Source organism: Syngnathus typhle, linkage group LG15, assembly GCF_033458585.1.
Source record: "Syngnathus typhle isolate RoL2023-S1 ecotype Sweden linkage group LG15, RoL_Styp_1.0, whole genome shotgun sequence".
Lineage (NCBI taxonomy): Eukaryota > Metazoa > Chordata > Actinopteri > Syngnathiformes > Syngnathidae > Syngnathus > Syngnathus typhle.
The window spans coordinates 1695051-1718656 of record NC_083752.1 but is presented as its reverse complement, the minus strand read 5'-3'; the positions used below and the strand labels follow the sequence as shown (position 1 = coordinate 1718656).

General features: G+C 44.2%; 3 protein-coding genes across 4 annotated transcripts; 2 read left to right on the top strand and 1 right to left on the bottom strand.

The window, feature by feature from the left end:
- Positions 1-557: 557 nt before the first annotated feature.
- Positions 558-8352, bottom strand: hephl1b (hephaestin-like 1b). Of its 2 annotated transcripts, none has more exons than XM_061298751.1 (19): positions 8060-8352; positions 6807-7051; positions 5952-6164; positions 5704-5889; positions 5361-5615; positions 4960-5128; positions 4230-4369; positions 4030-4161; positions 3758-3963; positions 3523-3667; positions 3224-3436; positions 2788-3004; positions 2584-2723; positions 2359-2484; positions 2169-2275; positions 1520-1751; positions 1327-1466; positions 1105-1258; positions 558-1011 (listed from the first exon to the last, which is right to left on the bottom strand). In XM_061298751.1, exons 1-19 carry the CDS (start codon positions 8230-8232, stop codon positions 986-988), a joined length of 3219 nt encoding a protein of 1072 aa, XP_061154735.1. In that variant the 5' UTR covers positions 8233-8352; the 3' UTR covers positions 558-985. The 2 variants fall into 2 exon arrangements, with proteins under 2 accessions (XP_061154735.1, XP_061154736.1); XM_061298752.1 differs by having other exon boundaries at positions 3523-3664.
- Positions 8353-9057: 705 nt separating this feature from the next.
- tmem135 (transmembrane protein 135) lies at positions 9058-13201 on the top strand. The gene is made up of 15 exons (XM_061299353.1): positions 9058-9251; positions 9581-9708; positions 9815-9907; positions 9987-10020; positions 10092-10157; positions 10228-10274; positions 10348-10389; positions 10466-10636; positions 10713-10782; positions 10860-11027; positions 11109-11172; positions 11233-11309; positions 11451-11549; positions 11626-11693; positions 11788-13201. Exons 1-15 carry the CDS (start codon positions 9114-9116, stop codon positions 11936-11938), a joined length of 1416 nt encoding a protein of 471 aa, XP_061155337.1. The 5' UTR covers positions 9058-9113; the 3' UTR covers positions 11939-13201.
- A 354-nt stretch (positions 13202-13555) lies between these two features.
- Positions 13556-22969, top strand: ltn1 (listerin E3 ubiquitin protein ligase 1). Its single transcript, XM_061299352.1, has 32 exons — positions 13556-13815; positions 14024-14230; positions 14311-14409; positions 14630-14860; positions 14930-14982; positions 15060-15240; positions 15316-15489; positions 15549-15739; positions 15871-16018; positions 16095-16328; positions 16406-16702; positions 16781-16987; positions 17124-17165; positions 17257-17446; positions 17519-17758; positions 17825-17978; positions 18100-18250; positions 18332-18536; positions 18615-18771; positions 18845-18958; positions 19050-19177; positions 19251-19386; positions 19454-19598; positions 19676-19889; positions 19980-20217; positions 20474-20551; positions 20626-20812; positions 20882-21047; positions 21118-21338; positions 21447-21641; positions 21723-21890; positions 22447-22969. The coding sequence occupies exons 1-32, from the start codon at positions 13699-13701 to the stop codon at positions 22507-22509; spliced, it is 5331 nt and encodes a 1776-aa protein (XP_061155336.1). The 5' UTR covers positions 13556-13698; the 3' UTR covers positions 22510-22969.
- The last annotated feature ends 637 nt before the right edge of the window (positions 22970-23606 follow it).

Genomic DNA, 23606 nt, shown 5'->3' with positions numbered 1-23606 from the left:
ATTATTCAAATCAGACAAATTGCCGTTTAGCACATGATGGATTCTTTTAGATAAGGATGAGTGTTATTTTCTCATCAGGATCTACACTGATGAATTAGTTCCCTACTGGCTTCTATTTGTTTCAGCACTTGTGTGATGAACATGGAAATGAGTTGCTGAGTGGTCACTCACGTTTACTGATATGTATGATCAACAGATATCTCAAACTAGTCATGTTTGATCACCGGGTCATTGATTAATTAGACTGCGTGAGTTTCTGGCTGTGTGTGACGTCATATCAGCTGTGCATATCTGTTATTTTGGCAAATCTTGATGGGCCTCATGTGTTGAATAATGTAAGTGGTGCTGAATGCAGGCATTTTTATTTCAAGACTTCATGGATATGTAAATACTGTGTTGATCAGCTTTAAGTACTTTGTCGCAATCTTGTGGTACATAGAAGCAATTACAAACCCATTTAAGAGGGTCATCAACTACCAGTATAACAAACAGCGCCACCCTGTGGAAGTATGTCATCACATCGCATTGCACAATTTAATTGACTCAAACACTCAAAACACAAGCGACAAAAACATTTTTATTGTACAATTACATTCATATTGAAATATTTGGTGCAGCAGTGCTTCTCAAATGCAGTCGAGTAAATGCCCATCGTGCAACTTCACACAACATAGAAAGCTTCCGGACATATAAAATAGTTTTGTAGTAGTATTACGCACACCAGAACTAACTTGTGTATTGACATTTGCGTTAAGGCACAAGGTCAAGTAAACAAATAATAACATTTGATTTTGCCCCATTTTTTTTCAAGTGTAGTTTCGACAGTTCACAGAGTCTTTCAGTGCATCCCGGCTACTGCCAAAAGTCCAATTGCGAGGGAGAGAAATAGAATCTGCCAGGCACCTTCAGGAGCTGCAGCTGGTTGGACACGAGATCTTTTTCATGTAACATTCGTATTGACTACCGTATTAAACTATAAGATCAATTATAACGTCTTACCACGTGATGACTCTGAAAAAGAGCAAATAGAAAATAGTCAAAGCAATCCTTAATCATATGTATTACACTCGTGCAAATTGCGTAGCCGCTACTTTGCTAACTTACTGTTGATGATAAAGGTGGTCTCCATGCCGGCGTGGATGTGGTCAGTCACGTGACAGTGGAGCAGCCACGTTCCCGGGTTTCCAACCACCATCTCCACCGTTTGAAAAGTTCCGGGGAAGAGATCGAAGACGTCTGCGCGGTGCACGCGGTCAGTCTGACACAAACAATCGTATTGTCATGTACATTCAATGATAAGGAACATCGTATATGTATAAATCTCACCTTGTAGGTAAAAGTCTCAGCATGGAAGTGGACAGTGTGCATGTCCACTTCATTGCCCATGCCTAGTAAATACCAATCAACCGTTTGTCCCTGGGTCATCGCGAGTCCACGGAGGTTGCCGTACAGTTTGCCATTAATTCCTACAATAAGATACAATAAGTGCTCGCTAGTCAGAAGAGGAACTGTTTCTTACCGTGCATCTTGTTGCTTTCCTCAAAGTCTTCATCCGGTGCGAAAGTGTCAGGGTCTTCCCCGAGGTAGGTTCTGATGTTCTCTTTTAAATAGTGGGACTGGTTTTCATCGTGCACCATGAAAAAAAGAGCAAACTCCTTCGCTATGTCCAGACGCTCCCGCTCGGGCCCTTCGCCCCTGAGAGTTCCGGGTCTGCAGACCACCAGCGGGCCCAGAAGACCACTGTATAAATCCTGAACATTCACAAAAGCTTCATTGTTAACATGAATTGTGTGTTGTGTTTAAATTCCAATTCTGGACAAAAGTATTGGCACGCTTGGGGATTCGCTCAACAGAAATTGGAAACCTCCATCTCCTCAATCCTCTTGATTTTTTTTTTTTTAGAGCAGGTCTTTGTGTGTCCATTCATGCAGAAAAACAATTGTCAGGTCAAAGGGCACTGATGCAGGATCACAATCTTTGTTCTAGCTCATTCCAAAGGTCTTAAGGTTCCAGGGAAAATCAAGGGGTCGAGATTGATTCATTGACTGACCAAGAACTGTTTCCCAACCAAGTGTCATTTCGACTTCCACATGACAGGTAAAGTTGATAATTAACACGTTCTTATGACACGTTGTAAACTGTGGGTGTCCATGTGACCTTTACTGTACCTTGATGAAGTTGACGTCAGAGTAGTAGGCGTAAGAAATGCAGTTAGGATCCGAGTCACCCGGCCCGGAGCTTTCGGGTACATTCCATACCACTATTGTCATAAAGCCTGATCATTCAGAACACTTAATGAGCAATTAAAAATGGAATACATTCTGTATGTATTCTTTTTTTTTTTCCCCACACTCTTACCGGGTTGGACAGGAGGAGAAGGTTTTATGGCCTTAACTCCGTGCGCAGCAATGCTAAATGGATGCTTTGCTTTGTTTTTGAACATGATCATAATGTGTTCTCCCACCTCGGATTTGATGAGTGGACCTAAATGGAGAAAAGACAACAGCAACTTTGATGGATTCGAACTTTGCCTACTACTCTACAGCGTATAAAGAAAAAAAAAATCTCATCCAAAAATCTTACCCAAAATTCCCAAGTGTTCTTGATCGGCATTCCTTTTCTTCTCAACTGTGAAGGTTTCATCAGTGTATTCTCGATACACCACCTTCTTGTAGCGTGAGCCGATTCGGTTCTTGCCTCTCCCCACAAATATATTGCCTGGACTGAAAAAAAAATCCTCCATAAATAACCAATTGTAAATTCTAGTATTGTCTAAATTCCAGATACCTTTCCTGGGATGTGCTGTGGTGTTTCTCCAGCTCCCAAGCTCTGCTGGGTGAGTAGTCCCACTCTATTTCTTCAGCGGCGATGTAATACTGAACCGTTTTGGTCGGCGCTGGATGTTGGCTCTTGACTTTGCGGCCTGGGCAGGAGTTCACCCTGTACTGTTGCTGCATGCCACCTGAGTAGTGATCTGTTACTCTGCAGCTCACTTCGTAAGTATCTGTTGGAGAACGCCATCGTTGATAAATAGTGTAACTTCTCCTTGAACTTCCCAAACATCTGCATAGGATGCAAATACTTGGGCTGTTTTTATTGCAGGAAATGACATAAGGTGGTTTCCCGGATAAAGATTGGGAACATTTCAGGACTGTCCCTGGAAATCCGCACGTCAATTTGGAAAAGCAGGATGTGGTGTCGTGCATGTATATGTTGGACTGACCGGCAATGTGCGGCTGCATCTCCACAGTAGTCGTGGTATGAGGGAATAAGTTGAGGGTGTCCCGCGTGGTGCCCTGCTTCTTGAAGGTGTTCCCCTGAAAATAAACACCGTGGATGTCCACCTCGGTGCCCAGACCGAAGGTGTACCACATGACTTTGTCTCCGGCGCACATGTCCAGTCCGGGAAGGTTTCCGTACATGCGCCCATTTACGGCTGTCGAAATGAAAAGTTGTTGCTACGTTGTGTGCATGCACGGTGTTGATGTTTTATGGTCATCTCCATTTTGATGAATCGCTCACCATGCATCTTGTTGCTCTCCTGGAAGTCTTCATCATCTACCTTTGTCTCGTTGCTGCCAAACATCTCAACGTTCTCCGTCAAATACCAGCTCAGGTTTTCATCCATGACAGAAAACAGAAGAAAGAACTCCTTGTCCACACCCTTCTGTCCAAAAAGTCACGACATTAGGTAGAGTCTAAGCAGTCAGTGCAGTTCTGCACCATTTCAAAGCACAATCGTTTGATGATGACTAACCTGAGTTCCATTCTGCCGCAACGATCCTCTGGTGCACACGAGGAGCGGGCCCACTAATCCCGCGTTGGTGTCCTCAACAGGTGACGTTGCAGAGTAGTACAAATACGGGATGCAGGGAGAGTCCGACGATGATGGTCCTTCCAGGACCTGCCAGGTGTAGGTGAAAACCTCCCCCGGAGCGACGTGGGCGCCAGGTTTGTCAACACCTTACACACGGAAGGAACAGCAGTTCTCACACCCAAGACTTTTAAGACTTGACACGGTTTACTCACCATCGTTATAGTTGCTCCCTTGAAAGCGTTTTTCGTAGTGCAGGCCATGAGGATGGATGCTGTAGCTTCGATCAGCTCGATTCAAGAAGGTCACCCTGAGGGTGTCTCCTTCCTCCGCCCTCAAGATCGGACCTTAACCAAAACAGGGCACGTGAATTGAGGGGTTCAGATTTCACCCTTGAGGAACTGAGAAGCCTCACCTAACATTCCCAAGTGGAGAGAATCCGAACTGCGTATTTTCTCCGTGTCGAAGCTACCGTCCGTGTATTCCTTGTAGATCACTTTCATGTAGTCGCCTCCAATCCGACCGCCATCTTTCCCAAAAAATGTCTCAGATGGACTGTAAAAATAAAAGCATGTGTCCCCCCCTTTAAACTTGATTTTGTATAAAAATAAAGCCAAGATAAATGATAATATACCGTATTTTCCGGACTATAAGGCGCATCTAAAAACCTAAAATTTTCTCAAAAGCCGACAGTGCGCCTTATGGTCCAGTGCGCCTTATATATGGACCAAATTCCTAAATTTAAACTGGCCCGAAGGATTGTGTCATGAAATCAATCATAAGTGGCCTGCTGAAGACTATGATCATTATTTTGTGATTATAAAGTAATTTGTTGGGTCTGAAGTTGAAATAAAAAAGATAAAATGGAAAATGATTTGATTTGGATTAAAAATCTGACATGATGCATTAATGGTGCGCCTTATAGTCCGGTGCGCCTTATATAAGGACAAAGTTTGAAAATGGGCCATTCATTGAAGGTGCGCCTTATAGTCCGGTGCGCCTTATAGTCCGGAAAATACGGTAATTAGAATATTACAGTCCATGCAATTTTCCAAAATCCAATTTGTTTACATTCAAAACAAAAGAAAGTTACTACTCAATTTACGCCGACTTTACAATCACAGTATTTCAGTCAGTCCTCTTACCTGTCGGCGTCAGTGAGGGGAACATTTTGGATCGAATCTTTTCCAGACGGAGCGTAGCTCCACACCATTTTCTCTGCTGCTAAGTAGTAATTCCTGACAATACCACTCATCTCTGGGGCGCTGCTGTCATTGCTGCAGGACTTCACTTGATAAAAGGCCTGCATCCCAGCTGCAATTGGAAACAAATGTCTCAGACACTTGGGATGTCTCGGAAACTCAACCTTTCTTAACGTCATGGGTAAAATGAAACGCAAGTTATGGGGAATCGTATTTCCTTCGTTTTAATTTTAAATCACATTCCTGTTAGAAGGATTTTTAACAGCCTTAAGATATCGTGCAAATTTCTCATGTTGACAGTACAAGACCAGATGGGGGGTGGGGTTAAAGGTCAAGCACCCAACCTTGTAGATGGTCATTAACTTGGCATGTCAGCAGCCATTTGCCCTCTGCTGTCGGGACCATCTCAGCTGAAGCAAAGGTGGCTGGGAACAAGCTGATCACGTCGGTTCGGTGGCCGCGGTCCAGTAAGGTATTCCCGTGGAAAAAGGCAGAGTGAATATCCACCTCGTTACCCATGCCAAACAAATGCCAAGAGACCGCACGGTGCTGGCAGAGCTCCATTCCGGGCAGGTTACCAAACATGTATCCGTTAATGGCTATGACACAAGGGGGGGGGGGGGGGGGGACAAAAAGGGATTAGAGCGAAGGAAAACAACAAAAGGTGTTGTTAGGAAAATCTCTTGCCGTGCATCAGGTTTGACTCCACAAAATCTTCGTCTTCACGGTTAACCCCGTCTGGATCGATACATCTCTGAATGTTGTCCTCCAGGTACCAACTCAAGTTCTCGTCCACTACGGTAAACATCAGGAAGACATCCTCGGCCACGTCATTGCGTGCTATGCCCTCTTCGCCGCTCTCCTTCAGGATTCCTGATGTGTGGGAAAAAAAAATCATCTTTAATGGTCACACACATAGTGATTGATTGACGTACCTTTTTTGCACGTCAGCAGAGGCCCTATAAGACCAGAGGTGATATCCCGGGGAGCCATCAAGTGAGAGTGGTACACCCAAGTCAAGCAGTTGGCGTCGTCATCAGTCGGGGCATATTCGGGCCTGACCTCCCAGCGGTACGTGTAGCTTCCCCCGGGTGGTACCACGTCATCCTGCTTGAGATGACCAGATGTCCCATCTGGATATAAGGCCCCTGGGAGGTCAACAACAACAACAACAACGAGTCACTTCACATTTGGAATTCACTGGAAATATGAGGTGACTTCTATGGCGCCATCCTAAATGGAAATCGTGACCTTTGTTGAGATCGTTTATGTGAGCGCTCAGCAACTAAAGTGCACTTGACATGTGACAGTTTTTTTTTCAACGCGGGATTTTTGCTGATTTCCTCAGTATTTCTTCAAGTGTGGCAATGATGCACTCCTCCTTCCTTTTTTTTTTTTTCCCTCTCCAAACAAACCCTTCCCCCCTTATCAAGAATCTATTGGAACAATGTAAATAGACTGCTAAGATTTAGGCGTGTCTTATCAAAGCCGGAAGAAACTTTTGTACTGTTATTTAGCTTATTCATTGCATTTCTACTTTTGGTTTCATTTCTTAAGAGGAATCCCAAAGGAATCCCACTCTCCCGAATAGTGGGGGATGGGGACCTGTCGGGTAACAAAGGCTGCAAAAATACTCAAGCTGTCTATCTCCAAAACAGACATCACGTTATGGATTGCTGTGGGATTTTTTTTTTAAGTCATAAATCACATTTTAGCTTTAAAACACAACTATTTATGTACCGTACAAGTATTTAAAAAGTCAACAATAAAATGTCCACTTTAAAATCCACCTTCCATGTTCTTCTCATAGAAAACTCCATGGGGATGCATTGAGTAGTTCCTGGATGCCATGTTCTTCATGTGGACCACAATGATGTCATCCACCTCCGCTCGCAATACGGGTCCCAGGAAGCCCAACCAGGTGGGCCGGGGGGATTGTTGCTTGTATGTGGCATCGGTGTACTCTCGGAACATGGCTTTCTTATAAACACTGCCGATACGGTGGGGTCCTCTTTCCAAAAAGATTGATGCATGCCTGAAATGGATCAATTGGAAAAACGAGATTTTCTGAATTTAGCTTTAGGAATTATGTTTTCGGTCAAATCTACTTTGCTTTCTATTGCGCAAATGTTTTTTTGTTTTTTTTTAGTGACACAGGCTTAACTGTATTGCCCTTTTGAACTGACTCTTGAGGATGTTTGTCATCCCTACGACTGAACACAATGTCTCCACTTTATCTTCATTGTCGTGCACTGGCAACTCTAAGTAATGAGCCATAGGTCAAATGTCATTGTATTGCCACACAACAAATAAAAATAATTGTTTGTACCTGATAACTCTATTCACTAAAGGGCAGATAACATTTCCAAGATGCCTAAAATGTTGACACGGAAACAGGAAAGGCAAATTTGTCGAAGGTTCAAAACAGCCTATGCTGAAGTGCTTAGTTTGACAACGGCCGAAATATTTCAACCATAGTGATTACTGGCTTCTCTGACGGGAAACAAAACTGGCTGAAGTATCTCAGAAAAGTCCAGTATTATGCAATCATGCTCCTCTGGAATGCTTCAAACCAAAACTTTACAAATGTTGTGACAGTCCCAGCTCATCCCCGTTAGCCATGGCACATGATGGAATTAAAAGTCTTCCTCACTTTGAGGGTGCCTTGACTTATGTTGCCTCAAGATTCTAAATCTCTGTGACTATTTTTTTTTTTTTTTTTTAGACAATAAGATTTAAAAATATTTTCAGTAAAAGATCACTGTCATGCTCTGGTCAGCTACGAAAATAAATGTGTACAAATTTATTCCCACCTATTATATATAGTCTACTCAAGTATTGCTGCAGGTGTGCCACGCCAATGTATTATCAATGACAACACAGACAGATAAACGCAAAAGAGGTCAACTATTCAGTCGTTGCCCTCTTTTGCGTGTTATAACCAGTTCTTCATTGCTGACCTCAGCGCGCATCCTGCAGTTCCTAAAAAAAACCTTCTGTGTGGACTTTTGATTGCATGGAAATAATCTCATGATGCACTCACTCATCATTTGCGACGTCCACGTTGTTCAGCAGGTTTTTCCCACTTGGCGCATAATCCCACAAGTCCTCAATGACCGCAACATAATAGACCCTTTCTCGGCCCCGCGTACTGTCCTCGGCCAGACAGAAGATAAACAATAAACAGCCAAACAGTGCCTTCAAGATCCGCGCCATGGTCACGCGAGACCGGAGAGAAGTAGAAACAAACGGGGGTAAAAATCTACGGAGTGTTTCAGTGCGGAAGCGCGCAAACTGCACGCAACAAGTCAGAGGACTTGAGAGTGTGCGCGAACGAAAACAGTCAGTCTATTGAGGCAGCAAAGTAGAGACCGCCTCCGTGGAATGATGCATATTAAAATTAAAAAAAAAGACCGCAATATTCCTAATTATGACACATCCGTCATAATTCTGAAGCACTACAGGGAAATCAAGGTAATGACTGTAATTGCGTGAAAGTGCACAGTCAGGAGTCAAGGGAATTTGTGAAATGGCTGTATAATTTCCACACAGTACGGACTAACTTTGTCACTCATTTTTCTCATTACGTGCTTTTGAATTAATGTAATTAGAGGGGAAAATACGGTATTGATTTTCCGGGAGCTCAACTAAAAAAGTGAAATTTGTAAACTAGCTGTGAAGTCAAACGGCTTAATTTTGTGTTTAAAATCATCTTAATTGTTTGGTGAATTTGTTTGCTTGTTTTTCAGCTGATAACTAAGGTAAAATGTTATTATTGTTGTACATTGTTTAATTTGCTAATTAGACTATAGTCATTAAGTACTAATAATTTCACTTTACAGCTAACAGAGCAATCCAAATTTAAGAGATTAAAATAAAAATAAAATGTTGTACTGCAGCATAAAAACCGCAATAACAACGTTTTTAATCATTATAAATGTGTGTACATTGTCTTATTTTTGCACCTCAAATATCGTCGTATAGCAAAACATATTGCGCAATATTTGACGCAAGCGAGGTCACGCAACGTGAGCGCGCACGTCGGCGCGTCTACGCCCCGCCCGGCTGGCTGTCACTTGCTAGCACGCGAGACAGCCATGGCTGCCCTCAGCAAGATAACGCACAACTGTTATGAAATCGGTCACACTTGGAACCCGTCATGTATGCAGTCCGCCGTAGAAATAACGAGGTGCGCTCTGGAGGTCTCCTTCAAAATATACGCCCCTCTTTATGTGGTAAGTTGTAGCAGTTCATCGCACATACGCATAATGCTAAACGTTAGCCGCTAGCACATTCGAGTTGTTGGGATGTTTTTAAGTACAGCTAAAACTCTGCTAACACACGTTTGTGACTCCAAAGGATCGTGGAAGGGCTCAATAAGTCTGGCTTCACGTCTGAAGCAATATGTCAAAATAGTTTGCTCGAAAGAACTACCGTTTCCCCTTGTTATTTGGATATATACACATTGTTCCACCCGGACTATGAGCATTGTCAAACACAGTTTTCTCAGAACTCTGGTGCAGTGGCTCGATGCTGACAGTACTCTGACTCTTCCATTCAACAGATAGCAGCTATTCTTAGAAGAAGAAAGAAGGATTACTACTTAAAAAGGCTCCTTCCTGAGATCTTACGGTCTACCTCTTTCCTCTCAACGAATGCAGGCCTCTATATACTCTTCTTCTGCATTCTCAGGTTGGTTAACGCCCTCCCTCCCTACAAATTTTCTATTATCTTTAATTGAATCCACTGAGAAAGTGTGTCCATTTTCACTCAACAACACTGAATATTTCCACTGAAGGAAACTGCTGGGAGGCTTTTATTCCTGGTCCGCTGGATTTGGCTCAGCCCTCCCGGCCTCCTATCTCGCGATCCTCTTGGAACGAAAGAGCAGGTGAGATTGTCATTCTCAGATCGTGGCATCCAGTTCTTCCCCAATGTCTTTTGATGATGTCGTATTTCTCCTTGCGCAGGAGAGGGCTTCTCACAATATACATGACAAATCTCGTAAGTACTGCCGCGACACATTTGAATTCAGAGCATCTACGTTTGTACAAATGTGGCTCGTCCGTTTGCAGGCAACAGAGACCTTGTTCCGCATGGCTGTGACACGAGGCTTCGTCAAACCTATCAAACATGGCGAGGTACGAGACAAACGAGTTTTGCTGCCGTGATTGGGAAACTATTTTCTGACCAGCTGTTGTGCTCTTTTAGGTGCTCCTGTTCTGCATAACTTCATCCCTCTACATGTTCTTCTTCAGGTCCGATCAAATGGATCGAACATGCTGTCATAGCCTCATGTGATGATTGATGTCAAACTGTGTTTTCCCACAGGAATAAAGATGGCCTTAAAGGCTTTTCATTCTCTGCATTAAAGTACGTCACTCAGCTTCATTTTGCAGCCTGAGTGACAGGAATTTGATTCTTGCGCCGCATATTCTCCTGCTCTCAGATTCATCGTCGGCAAGGAAGAGATCCCATCTCATTCTCCTCTGGCTGAGCAAATTCCTGCAACTCCCCAAGAGGTGTTGGATTCCTCAGAGCCTTCATGTGCTCCGGCAACGCATATGGACTCGAGGAGCATATCTTTGCTAGCATACACCAGGGAATTTCTGGAATCAATGTGAGGCACATTGGATTGTGAGGAATTTGGATTGGAGTCGCTCAGTAGTCATCTTTGCATCTCTGCAATTATCCAGATGCAAACGAGGTCCAAAACACAGATGTTGTAAACATCGTCACGACAACTGCATTTCCTACTGCATTAAAGTAAGTCCGCGTGCTTACGTGATGTTCGCATTTTCTTAATTGTCAATACTCATTTCTGTGCGATGCTTTTTGTTCAGGGTTTCGTGAGGATGTTCAGCGTCGGCTACTTGATCCAGTGCTGCCTTAAAGTGCCCTCAGCTTTCCGGTACCTCTTCTCCAAACCTTCACGGCTCCCTTCCCTCTTCTACAACAAAGACAACTTCCAGCTCGGTGCCTTTTTAGGCTCCTTTGTTAGCATCTACAAGGTCAATTTTGTTTTAGATTGTTGGACATTTCCAGGTCAGCGTTTTTGTTTTTTTACGCAAGTCCCTTTCTGGTTAATTTAGGGAGCAAGTTGCTTGCTTCGGTGGTTGCGGGATATTGATGATGAGCTCCACGCTTTGGTGGCCGGTAAGTCAACCATGATCCATTCAACGATCCAGATGCAACATTGCTTATGTTTCTTGTCAGGCTTCCTGGCGGGAACCTCCATGTTCTTCTACAAGAGCACATCGATATCCATGTATCTCTTCTCTAAACTGGTGGAGGTAAAAAGAGTCCAATTTGTATTTGAACTTGTGGCAAGTGAGAACATTCAGTTCATAGTTCAACTGGAACATATAATGTTTTCCCCTGTGGTGCGGAGTTCATCAATAACGCTACACGCGGCAACCTTTGCGCCCCTCCAGACCTTGTACTTCAAGGGCATCGAGGCCGGCCATTTCCCGTACTTCCCGCACGCCGATACGTATCTCTATGCCATCTCCACCGCCATCTGCTTTCAAGCTGTGAGTCGCACACAAACACAACACACCACAGTGGATCTCATGAATGGGACACGTGATGATAAATTGTCATCATCAGGCTGTGATGGAAATGCAGAATCTTCGACCTGCCTACTGGAAGTTTCTTCTGCGTCTCACCAAGGGCAGGTAGGATGTGTTTTTTTTTTTTTTAAGCGGCAAATCAAAACAAAGAGAATTGTGAATCAGGACTACCTTATGTACACGATATTTTGCATTTTAGGTTTGGCCTGATGAACCGACAGCTGTTGGATGTTTTCGGCACACAGGCCTCGAGGGACTTTGGGGGTTTTGTGCCCCAACTGGACCCTCGCTATGTTTCAATGCCCAGCCACACAATGCTTCCACCAGGGGGCGACGTTCAGCTTGGATGATTTACATTGAGTGTCGAGGAGAGGTTGTGGTAATCGAAAATAATGATCTTTGAGATGGGTTATTTGAGGGTTGCCTTGACCAGCCTGTTCTGAGTCTTTGGGGATGTGGCCAGATGCATTTGATGCATATGATGGCCTTTTGCTAGTCTATGAACGAAAGAAAATCTGCAGTGCTCAATTATGCATTTGTCCGGTAAAATGGCCATCAAGCTTGTAGCGTTCCACCTCTTAACTTTTTCTGTCTCAGGTTCCCTCGCGGTTGTCGGAATGGTGTTTTGGACAAGCTAGATAATCCATCAGCTATTGACAGTTGAACAATGAGGTTTACTGTCTAACTTAAACACAGGTGTGAGTTTAACCCACTAAATCCATTCAATTTGATCAGTCCAACCCAAAAAAAACATACAACCCTGAGCCTACTTTTTAACTTGCAACATTGCTGTGATTTAGCATCCATACTTTTGCACTATCATCATGTCTGGTTTCTTTGTTGGGTATACATCTTACGTCTAAGGAAGCATTCAAACAAATAACTTTGTCTAAAGAAGGTGTGGAAAATTGACTTTAATGACTTTTATATAAACAGTTGTGTCTCTGAAAGACTTCAAATTCAATTGCAAAGCCAAGTAAATTCCTTGGAAGCTGCCTATTTCCAATTATGTTAATGAGTCATATCATTAAGATATGAGTGATTTAAATTCTGCAAAAAAAAATCTCTTAGAATAATACATTGTCAAGTTGTGATTGACTAAAATAGATGAGATGTGTGTCACATTATTTTAGTTTCTTGTTTCATATTACCAATGTGTGCAGTTTGAATTCATAGCAAAGTCAAATGTATCTAATGTTGACCATCTGCGCAAAGAAATGATGTAATTTTATATTTACATTTGTCTGATTGCAGTTTACCTACCTGCAGGAAACGTTTTATTCACAGCTCAAATAGGTGCTCAGCTCCCCACATTAATAGCGTGTACCCAAAAACGTTCTTAACATATTTTACACAGTTGATTTCTAACTTAAGGTTTATTACGGTAAGTGGACTTGGTCATGTATGATTGGGCTGTGAAATTCGACTTTGTTTCTCGCCATTTTGCATCCAGCACTTCGGAACAGCTTTAGACACACGTGACCTCTGTTAGAAAAATTGTGGAAAAGATGACAGCACACTAACAAAATCTATCTTACATATTACACAAATGTAATTGTCTGCACATGTTTATGATTCATGTGAACATGAAGTATTAAATATTTTTTAATTTATATTCTAAAGTGTGTTTCGATTCTATGTAGGTATGTTACTAATGAACATTTTCAGATTTATAAAGGAATTTTTGACCAGCCATAGTCATGGGAGATTGTTCTGAATAATAATAATGTAATGTATAATGGGTCATTTGATCGAATTTATTATTTTAGAATTTGTACTTGGCATCAATGAATACCCAAGTAATTCTCCCTTTCTGAAAGGTTGGTGACTTCTGATATATCAAAAAATTAATGTTGATCTTATTGCGTCATTCACAAGTGCGGTGCGTTAACGGAAGTGACTCATGCCTTTTCAATGTAAAACCTTTTATACATAGGCAAAAACGGACATATTTGAATCTCGCCTAAGCTTATGACGGAGATATTAATATTTAGTCGTGTATGTCTGATTGAGAATTACATTAAACCCCTGCGTCTGCTACGATTTTATTATTCATTTTATTTTGGAATCATTTTAAAGCATTCTAAACTTCCGGATCGTCATTCGTTACATGTGGCATGTTGAGCATCAAGGAACTCTTGAAAGTTTCGTTACTAAAATAAAGATTACCTCATTTTTAGTACCCATGGGGGGCAAAAACAAACAACGAACTAAAGGAAACGTTCGAGTGAGTACCAATTACCCGCCATCACTGTGTTTACTTGGAGCTAACTTGGTGATAGCAGCGAATGCTATCGATGAAGGCGAAATCCTGTTGCAGAAATGATTTGTTTACGTGTGCTTGTCTTCAGCACTGTACCATTATTAGCATTTACTTCACTGTCGCTTTGGTTTGGTGTGGTTTTGAACCTCAGCTTTCCCTGTTCCTCCGATAGCCGTCCAGCAGTGGCCGTGCTGCAGAGGTGTTGACCAGAGAAGGTGGCGCTATCCCGGGATTCGTTGGTTTTGATACAACAGTTTCTTCGGAATTGAGTTACGTGCCTGCTTTCCATGGAGCAGAGGAGCTTGACAACCTTGTCGATGCAGACTTTAGACTGGTGCTCAGGAAACTTTCCAAAAGAGATGTCGTCACCAGACTGAAAGTAAGTTCACGCGTTGCAAAATGGTCAAAAGCGATGGCTTGATGGTGGTCAAAACGTATCCACTGTCTTTCTTTTTCCAGGCTGTGCAAGACTTTGGTTCTATGTGTCAGGAGCGTGATGCTGAAGATGTTAAAGGGGTCCTTCCATATTGGCCTAGAATCTACTGCAAGATATCAGTGGTGAGTAGCTAATCTTGTATTTTATTTGTCAAAAATCCAGCTTATCTTCCAAGGCTGTCAAAGCCATTGCAACCTCAGATACAACTCCAGCGTCATAATAAACCCAAGTATTATATCTCAGAATGTCCATCCCAACTGAGCAGTTTCTTCTTTTTAAAGGCATGATTGGCAAGACACATAGATTTAATAAAATGTCAATTTCCTTCATTGTGTCTTTCAGGATCATGATCGGCGAATCAGAGAGGCCACCCAGCTGGCCCTTGAGCAGCTGGTACTGAAAGTGCGTCGCAGCTTGGCTCCCTTTCTGAAAAGCTTGATGGGCCACTGGATCCTGTCCCAATGCGACACTTACACACCAGCAGCCTCCGCCGCACGCCGAGCTTTCCAGGCTGCCTTCTCGGCCACCAAGCAGCCGGAAGCCCTCAGCTTTTGCAAAGATGAGATTCTTAACGTGAGTAGTTAATGGTGTCTTCAAAGAGGCTAGAGGTTAATTCTGCTTCATGTTTTTGAAACACTGCAGGTACTTCAAGATGTCTTGTTAAAGGATACTGCTGACACACTCAGTGATCCTCAGTAAGCCAACCTCAGTCATCCTGAATTAGCTGCTGTTTAATCATGTTAAATAAAACATTTTTTTTTTTTCTTGCCAGAATTGTGACTGAGGATGAGCGAGAAGCCAAATATTTGCGCATGCTGACCAGCTCTCTTCTGGGGGTGAAGCGACTGCTCTCCCTGCTGCCGCAGAATGACATGGCCGCCATGGATCACAGACTAGCTCATCTCGTCAGCCCTGCCAAGTTCTGGAAGTACAGCAAACACAAGGCACCGCAGGTAATGGAGTGGCTCAGTTGCCTTTAAATGAATAGAGCCCCTGACTTAGTAGTGTTTAAAATATCTTCTTCACAGGTAAGAGGGGCTTTCTTCGAGATGCTGTGCTCTGTGTGCGAGTTAACGCCGAGCCTTGCGCAAAGTGAGGCGGCACGTCTCTGCCCGGCCGTTCTTCTCAGCGTCGACGACACAGATCCACTGGTGCTACCTGCCGTGTGGGAGGCTGTTCTCCACGTGGTGTCCTCCGTACCTGTAAGAACTCGCCCCAGTCCTCTGTAATGGCGTATATGTTAATATCCTTCTCTTTGCAGGATTGCTGGACACACATCAACTCAAAGAAGGGCTTCCTGCCCAAACTTTGGTCTTTGTTAAAAGATGGGGGCAAAGGCATGGCGAAAGCCCTTCACCCTAATTTGATGCCATTCCTTAGCAAACTGCCTCAACAAGTCACCGACCCAGCCTTGGACTTCTATACTGCTTTCTTCACCTCACTCATACTTGGGTAAATCTTTCAAATGATGCAATTCCCGGTCTTCGCCGATGTGCAGTGTCCACTTATTTGCAGTCTCATCTTGAAGCCATTTATAATAATAGTACGAGCTTTTGACATGCATGTGTTTGTTTGATGTTTAGTATTTCCAGTGAGCGTGCGGCCAATAGCCCCTCAGAAAGTGCCATTATTGTGACTGCCACCATCGAGTGTTTGAGGTTCTGCATATTGGGCCATTTGGAAGAAGAGGAGGATCAGAGCAAAATCCGGTCCATGCTTATTTCTCAGCAGGTGAAATCATCACACTTTCTTGTTTCCTACCATGCAAAACAAAAGACGTTCTCGCTTTTGTCGTCTCCTCTCTTAGCTCCTGCCGCTGCTTGAAAGCGCTTTTGAGAAGCCCATCCTTCAGAATGGTCCTCTCTCCCTGTTGGTCACTGAAATGCTTGTTTCCTGGGAGAAGAGGGCAAGCAGCGAATCTAAAGTCTTTCAAGAGCTTGTGGCAGACTTCTGGGAGGAGCTCGGCCTTGCCTTTACGCGCCACGCAGACAGCGAGGAAGCGGATCGACAAGCTTTGGAGGGGATCGCCGCCTTGCTGCAAGTCAGTTTGCTCCATTCCCGCCTCGAGGCTCAAATAGATCAATGCGTCTGAGCTCCCTCTGTCTTTCATCCCTTTAGGTGATGCGCTACCCAGAGCGAGTCAACAGAAAACATACGCTGAAGAAAAAGTCGGTCAAGATCAGTTTTTCTGAATCTGGAACTGGCGACAAACCTGGCACGGCGGGAGGCGAGGCGGCAAAGACGGAGCTCACGTCCACTGCGGTGTGCAGTTCCCCGCAGACTCGCCATTTTGAGGAAGTGGTGTGCCAGCTGGTGCAACTGTGCCTGGTGCATGTGAATGAGAGAAGCTCAGAGAGACATCTTGTCTTCCTTTCCCATCTGCTGCAATCTTTTCACACTCTTAGTATATTCACTGTAAGTTTTTATGACCCCCAACCCAATCTTCTCATCTAACTGGAGCCAATTAAGCCATTAAACTCAATTTTGTTTTAGACGTTGGTCGAGTTGGACGACGACGTTAAAGAAGGCAGCGAGGGGAGAGCAAACAACCCGGCCGTGCGCTTCCTGCTGGAGCGAGTGGTGCCGTGGTTGGCCGAGAAGGAGCGGACAGACACGGAGCACCTTGTGGAGATGGTTTTCAGCTCATTGTCTTGCTGCAGCCGCCAGGAGACCACCCGCATCCTTGACCATATCACCATGGTAACATCCATCCAGACATTTAATTAGCACTAAATAAAAATAAAGAAACTCGCATGTAAAAACACAGTTATTTATTTTTTTTCGCTCTCTGATGGCCTTACCTTTTTTAACATGATGTCCATTGTGTTGTTTGCAGATGGAACTACACTGTGGAATTACTTTGCAAATCATCCAGAGGGTATGTGTCCATTTCCTCACAAAGACTCATGCGAGCATCAGGATGTCGATTGTCACGCGTGAGTGCAACTCTCTGCTCTCTTCCCGACCAGGTGTGCGCTGACCAAGACACACTTGCAAGTTGTCGCGAGTGGCTCAAAGGTTCAGTCCTGGGCGAGCATCTTCTCAGGTTGACCAAGGAGCTCTGCAAGGTCGGACACGGCGGCTCCAGCTCGGCGTCTTCTCGCAGCTGCCACAGTTGGACCCTCATCAGCACGGTTCTCTCGCAGCATCATAATAACGGTAGGAGGCTAAAGTATTCACACACTTAAGTAAAAGTAGGGATATTTAAATGTTTTTTTGTGTACTTTCTAGAACCTCTGATTGGGGAGGTGTACATGGAGAAGATCTTGGAGAATCTGCACGCAACGTTGTCCGAGACCAAGAGTCTGTCAGACGCGGGCAACATGGAGCCGCTTGTCTCCTTCATCTGCGACGTGGCCTCCACCTTCTTCTCGTCCGTGCAAAACTGCCTGCTGCTTCCTTCTGCTGAGGAACTCCTGCTCACAGTTTTTCAACTCATCGCCCAAGATCAAACACACACTTATCTGTCAGGTAAGACTACGTGACGTGAACAGAGCTGTGCTTGAGAGCTGATGTATATTGATCTCTCCCTGACAGACTCCATCTTGGACAAATTGGCAAAGGTATGCATTGCTGGGGTCCAGTCGCTAGTCCAACACTCTCAGTATGAGGTGGCGCAAGGTGGTTTCTTGCACAGTGCCGCCCTCTGGGTGCAGAGCAAATTACTCAGTGAATCTTTGGACATCAAAAGGTACAAACCACTTCCAAAATCTCGAACGAAACGTTTTAATATTTTCAGCTCTAAAGAGAAATCTGAAATTGAATTTGTTTTGTGTAGGTGACTTTTTTGTGTGTGTGTGTATCTTATTTAGTTTGCAGTATTTAGTTCAAGCTGTACAAAGCATAGTGGAGACCATCACCTCTGTCTGCGATCAAGACTCTGCCATCCTTTCCCAATTTTTTACCCACTTGATGCCCAGCGTTACCGAATGGACAAAACTCAGACAGGCCTTGCCATCACATGTGAGAAAACAAACTTGGGCTGAGGAGTGCTTGTGTTTTATTTATGCTGATTTTTAAATAAAACATTTGTCTCTTCTGAAGTGGGTCAAGACATCTTTGCTGGCAAGCCGTTACAGGGGAGTTTGTGAAAGCTCCTGCAAAGACACTTGGAAAATGAAAGTGCCAAAAGTCTTACCAGCCCATTTAAGCGTCTGTGCCCTTCTGGGAAAGGTGTCTCGTGCTGCCTCACTCTGTAACCTAAAGAACGACAAGTGCCAGCCACAACTGCCAAACATGATGCACACAGGTAAAGATGCAGCACATCCTTCAGTTTTCCCCCTATTTACATTTTTTTTTTTTTTTTTTTTTTTTTTACTCTTGTCAGTTGCAGAGCTGCTGTATTCACTGCAGTGGTGTCAGGAGATGGAGAATGCCCCCACTATGGTGTCCACCTATCACAGCCTTCTCATTGAGTGGGGGCTGTCAGGAGGTCTGCATGACTTGGTCACAACCACAGATTTGCTGGAGATGCTCTACTCAAGGTCTTAATCAACTCGAGGTTTTAATCAGTTTTGTCCTACTTCCAAAACGCTAAAAAGACACTTTATCCTATAGATCAATGGAGCTTGGTGGTTTGTGGTCTCTGACGCTGGAAAACTACATCGCTACCCACGACTTGGCGGTCACTCACAGCACGAGCCTGAGCAAGCTTTACGGCTCTGTGGAGAGGTCAGTGACAATTAACCCGTATTAGTGAGTCCCTTCTTAACACCGGATGGCTTTAATCGAATAGTATGTTCCCTTTGTTTTTGTGTCTCAGTTTGGGGCCGGTGTCGCCAAGCAAATTGAGCACGCTCCAGGTGCTTTGCCCCACCATGACGCAGGAAGACCGACAGACTCTGGTCGCCCTGGCAACGGCTGCAATTATCAACTGGGAACAAGATGACGGTAAAAAGCGTGTCCCTCATTTCAGTCAAACAAGACAGTTGACACCTTTTTTTCTCTTCTCTTTTTGTCCTAGATGTGTACGGGAGTGTGGCGGTGCTGCTGTGTTGTCTGCAAGCTGACACGGAAGTGGAGGATGAGGTGGTGCAGGCTGTATTGTGCACTATGACGGAGTGGAGGACCCACAAGGAGGATTGGTTTCTCTTTGGCAGGTAAGCCCCAACATTCATCGCACAATCTAATGTTGTTGCTAAAAATGCTTTCTTCGCTGTTCATCAGTGATCTTTCTAAAGCAACTACACAACAGCTGAACCTGACAGTGGAACTGATGCGCTTCCTGTCCTGGCTGGTGACACGCTGTCCGTCAATTCTCGGGCATAGCCAGTGGGATTTCTTACTCTGCGCCATGTTAGCCTGGTTAGAGGTGAGCTTCCGTCGTCCCGCTTTTGCTCCCTCCGCTACATGCTGGCATCTCATCCGCTGTCTTGTTCCTAATCTCAGGTGGCCAGCGAGAACGTGAGCAGCCTGTGGAATCCATGGGTGCAGCTCTTTGTATGCGAGAGCGCTGCGCTGATTGTAAACCTCAGCCGGTTCTTTGCCTCAGCCCCGCCTGATGTCTTGGAGAAGCTACCGCCAGAACTGGTGGCGGAATGGCGAGACTTTTTTGTTGATGGAATCTACAGCCTGCTGCTACCCATGCCTGTCAAGATCACAGGTATTATTTTACAATATACAATTTAGTGCAGAAGATTAAAAAAAAAAAAAAAAACTTGCCTGCTTTTTCTGTTATCTGGTCTGAGTGCAGATGTCTTTAAAGAACCCGACGACCCGGTCTTTCCTCTGGCGGTGCTGCGATCGCTCGGCGTGGCTCTGACCTATGCGCCCGTGCAGCAGCTGAACCAGAACAGCCTGCCGGCAAAATTAGTTGCAGACCAGAGGACCAACCTGCCGCCGCCTCTTCAGACGCTCCTCAATACTTTCTGCCCCCTGCTTGTCTTCAATGCCCGACCTCTTCAAGTCACTGTCTACCATTTGTTGGCAAAGTAAGACTTTGCTAGCCAGGCGATCATATGACCTTGCCATTTTTGCACTCTAACCCAAATATATTTGTATTGTGAGAGTATGAATAATTTTGGACGAAATGTATTTACAGTATCTGAAACGTAAGTGCACCCCTCCTTTTTTGTAAATATTTTATTATACCAATGTATGGGCCAACCCTGAAGAAATAACACTTCTACTAGGTCGCTTGTGACTAAGCTAGTAGCAACAAAATAAGATCCCATCTCGTCAATGCAGGGTCATGCCTCAGCTGCCTGAATGTGACGGAGAAGGAGACAGCGGCAAGTATGAAGATGAGGGTGACGAGCCAAGCCTGTAAGTGCAAGATGATATAAAGTATGCCGCATCAGATGAGAAGGAATCACTCCGATTCCTGTGTTTTGGTTCAGCTCCCCTCCGGCCGCTTTGATGGCTGTGCTGTCAACCTGTGAGGAGCTGTGCGACAGCATCCTGGCAGGACTTCAAGTCGGAGAGTTTGCCATGGTCTCGCCTCATAGCGTGGAGTACTCGTGCATTCTGGGCTACCTGCTGGCCTGGAAGCTGCTCCTTACCTTTTTCAGGTCATCGCCCTCCCACGTGAGTACAAAGAAATTTTCTGAGCAAGCAGTCGGCGTTGACCGAGCCCCTCTTCCGATTCCTTTTCAGTTGCGTGCCCATTACGCCCAATATCTGAAGAAAACCTGCTGCCTGAACAACCTCCTGCTTCACCTCTTCAAACTGATGCCTGAGAATCCCGTCTTCCCGGGCCAAGCCGCAGAAACGAGAGACTCCAAAACCTACTTCACAGAGACTATCACGCTGGCGCTTGAGCGTAAGAACACAGAGCCGGCGTATTAGTCAGCGGTGGAAGAGGCGCTAAGCCATCTTTCCCACTCCCACAGAAAATGATCACGTTGAGCGGGAGCTACCCCATTTGGCGTGTAGCGTTTACTACGGCGCCGTGCAGGACCTGCCTGCTATGGTGCGCCTGTGGTGGAACAGTCAGGAGAAGCGCGTGAGCGGCACCGTGGAGAAGTTCACGACCAAATACGTCAGTCCAGTGCTCTCGGCGCAGGAGATCTCCTCCGTCCACAGCAGCACGCAATTGTTTGAAAACATGACGGTAAGAATATTCTCCACTTTTTTTTCTTCTTGTCATCTTGAGTCCCAATTGCGTCAGCAGCCATCAAACAAAATGTCGGTATGGTTACTACTGTCTATTCCCACCCAGGTGAAAGCGCGCTCTGCCGCACGGGAGGTGATTGCCACCTACTCTGTGGATGAGATTTTCATCGAGCTGGTGATTCAGCTGCCGCAGAGCCACCCTCTAGGCTCCGTAGCGGTCGAGAGCGGGAGACGGGTGGGCGTCTCTGTGCAGCAGTGGAGGAACTGGATGCTGCAGCTCAGCACCTACCTCACACATCAGGTAGCAATACACCAGGGGCAGTTGCACACCTGTGAGGTCACCTTGATTTTACAACCGGGTTCTTCATGCGCATGTGTTTAGAACGGCAGCATCATGGAAGGTCTGGCACTGTGGAAGAACAACGTGGACAAGCGCTTTGAAGGAATTGAAGATTGCATGATTTGCTTCTCTGTTATCCACGGCTCCAATTACTCGCTGCCTAAGAAGGCCTGTCGTACTTGCAAGAAGAAATTCCACTCGGCGTGCTTGGTAAGTCCTTTCTTTTACGGTGGTGATCAAAAGCGACACGTCTGCTCCATCTGTTTGGAATTTGCGACTGTATTTATTTTGACAAATGCTACTGTGTGGATTATGACGACAGTCGTCCAGTTAAACCTCCAAAGTCAAACATTTTATGACTCTGTTGTTTACGTTTGAAAGTCCTGACCAATGATGCCATTAGAAAACAATGTAATGTCATATGTTCCGGGCTTCAAAGTGCTCCAGATGCCCATTGATTTTTTTCTTTTAATATACCGTAATTCTCGGACTATAAATCGCACCGGAGTATAAATCGCACCAGCCATAAAATGCCCAAAAAAGTGAAAAGAAAAACATATATATGTATATAAGTCGCTCCTGAGTATAAGTCGCCCCCCCCCCCACACCCAAACGATGAAAAAAAAACGTGACTTATAGCCCGAAAATTACGGTACTAGATTTTAAAAAAAGTGCCCAGTAACCAAGGTAAAATGTCTTGACTACTAATCAACACTTGTATGTCACCTTTTAATTGTGTTGTCTCTTGTGCCCTTCTAATCTGCAGTACAAATGGTTCACATCCAGCAACAAGTCCACATGTCCCCTGTGTCGAGAATCATTCTTCTAATGCACTTCTTCATTCGATTATGATTCCATTATTTGCTGAACCTCTGAGTGGAAGTTCCTTTTAAGGCCAAAGTGACTATTAGTTTTGTGGATTAACCAATGTAAAATGGCTGAACTATCAACACCAATCAACGCATACAAAAGTAGATGTGCTGTACAGTATTTTGTCTTTGAGAATATCAGGTGTCTTTTTGCAAATTTAAAAGTAGTTAGTGAATGGAGACATTTTACACAATGGAAAAAAGGATGCAGTGTCCGATCAAGGTTCATAAATAATTTCCTAATATTTAGGAGTGTAAAACAAAATGGGACATGCACACAGTTCCCACAGATGATTTTAATTCCAAAATAGAAATACACATTGCAAATATCCAGGGTGAATAATGTGTGATAATCTTGTTGTGTCTGATTGCAGCTGTACATCATGCTGGAAAATACAATAAAGTATAACTGGATTATTATTCATTGAATCATTTTGTTTATAATAAAACTGTTCCACATTTTCTGTGTGACTAACGCTTTAAAGAGAAATGAACATGGGGAAATGATGACCTGTTTTTCTTTGACTTGAATTTCTAACACATCATCTGTCATTGTGGTTCATAGCTTACATTTATTTTGAAAATTTCATATTCATCGGACAGTAAAAATCATCCCTACGCAATGAAAAGTCCGCTGTGTTCATTTATCTTGGGGCCAACTTGATGTTGAATAATTCAACTCACTTTTGCTTGCATCCTTAGTGGCCGTTCTTATTAATTAGGAGGCATTCAGCACACTTGATGAATTAATTGCACGCATTTTGCTCTGATATCGACAGCTTCTCTCTGAGTGCCCATTGGTGTGTGTGTCTACATTTGTAATTCATTACGACCAACCAAATGTTATCAATACAAACACCCAACACCCATCATCATCTGCCCTTGACCTTTTTAATAGCCATTGATCTGTTTGCCCAGCATAAATATTTATGTTCTTTGGCTACACACACATTCAAACCCAGAGAGCCAATATCACATCTTTCTGCTCATTATCTGCTTGATTAAGCAGCTTTGCCAATGTTTAAGAACTATATTGTAGTGGAGCACAGACCAACAA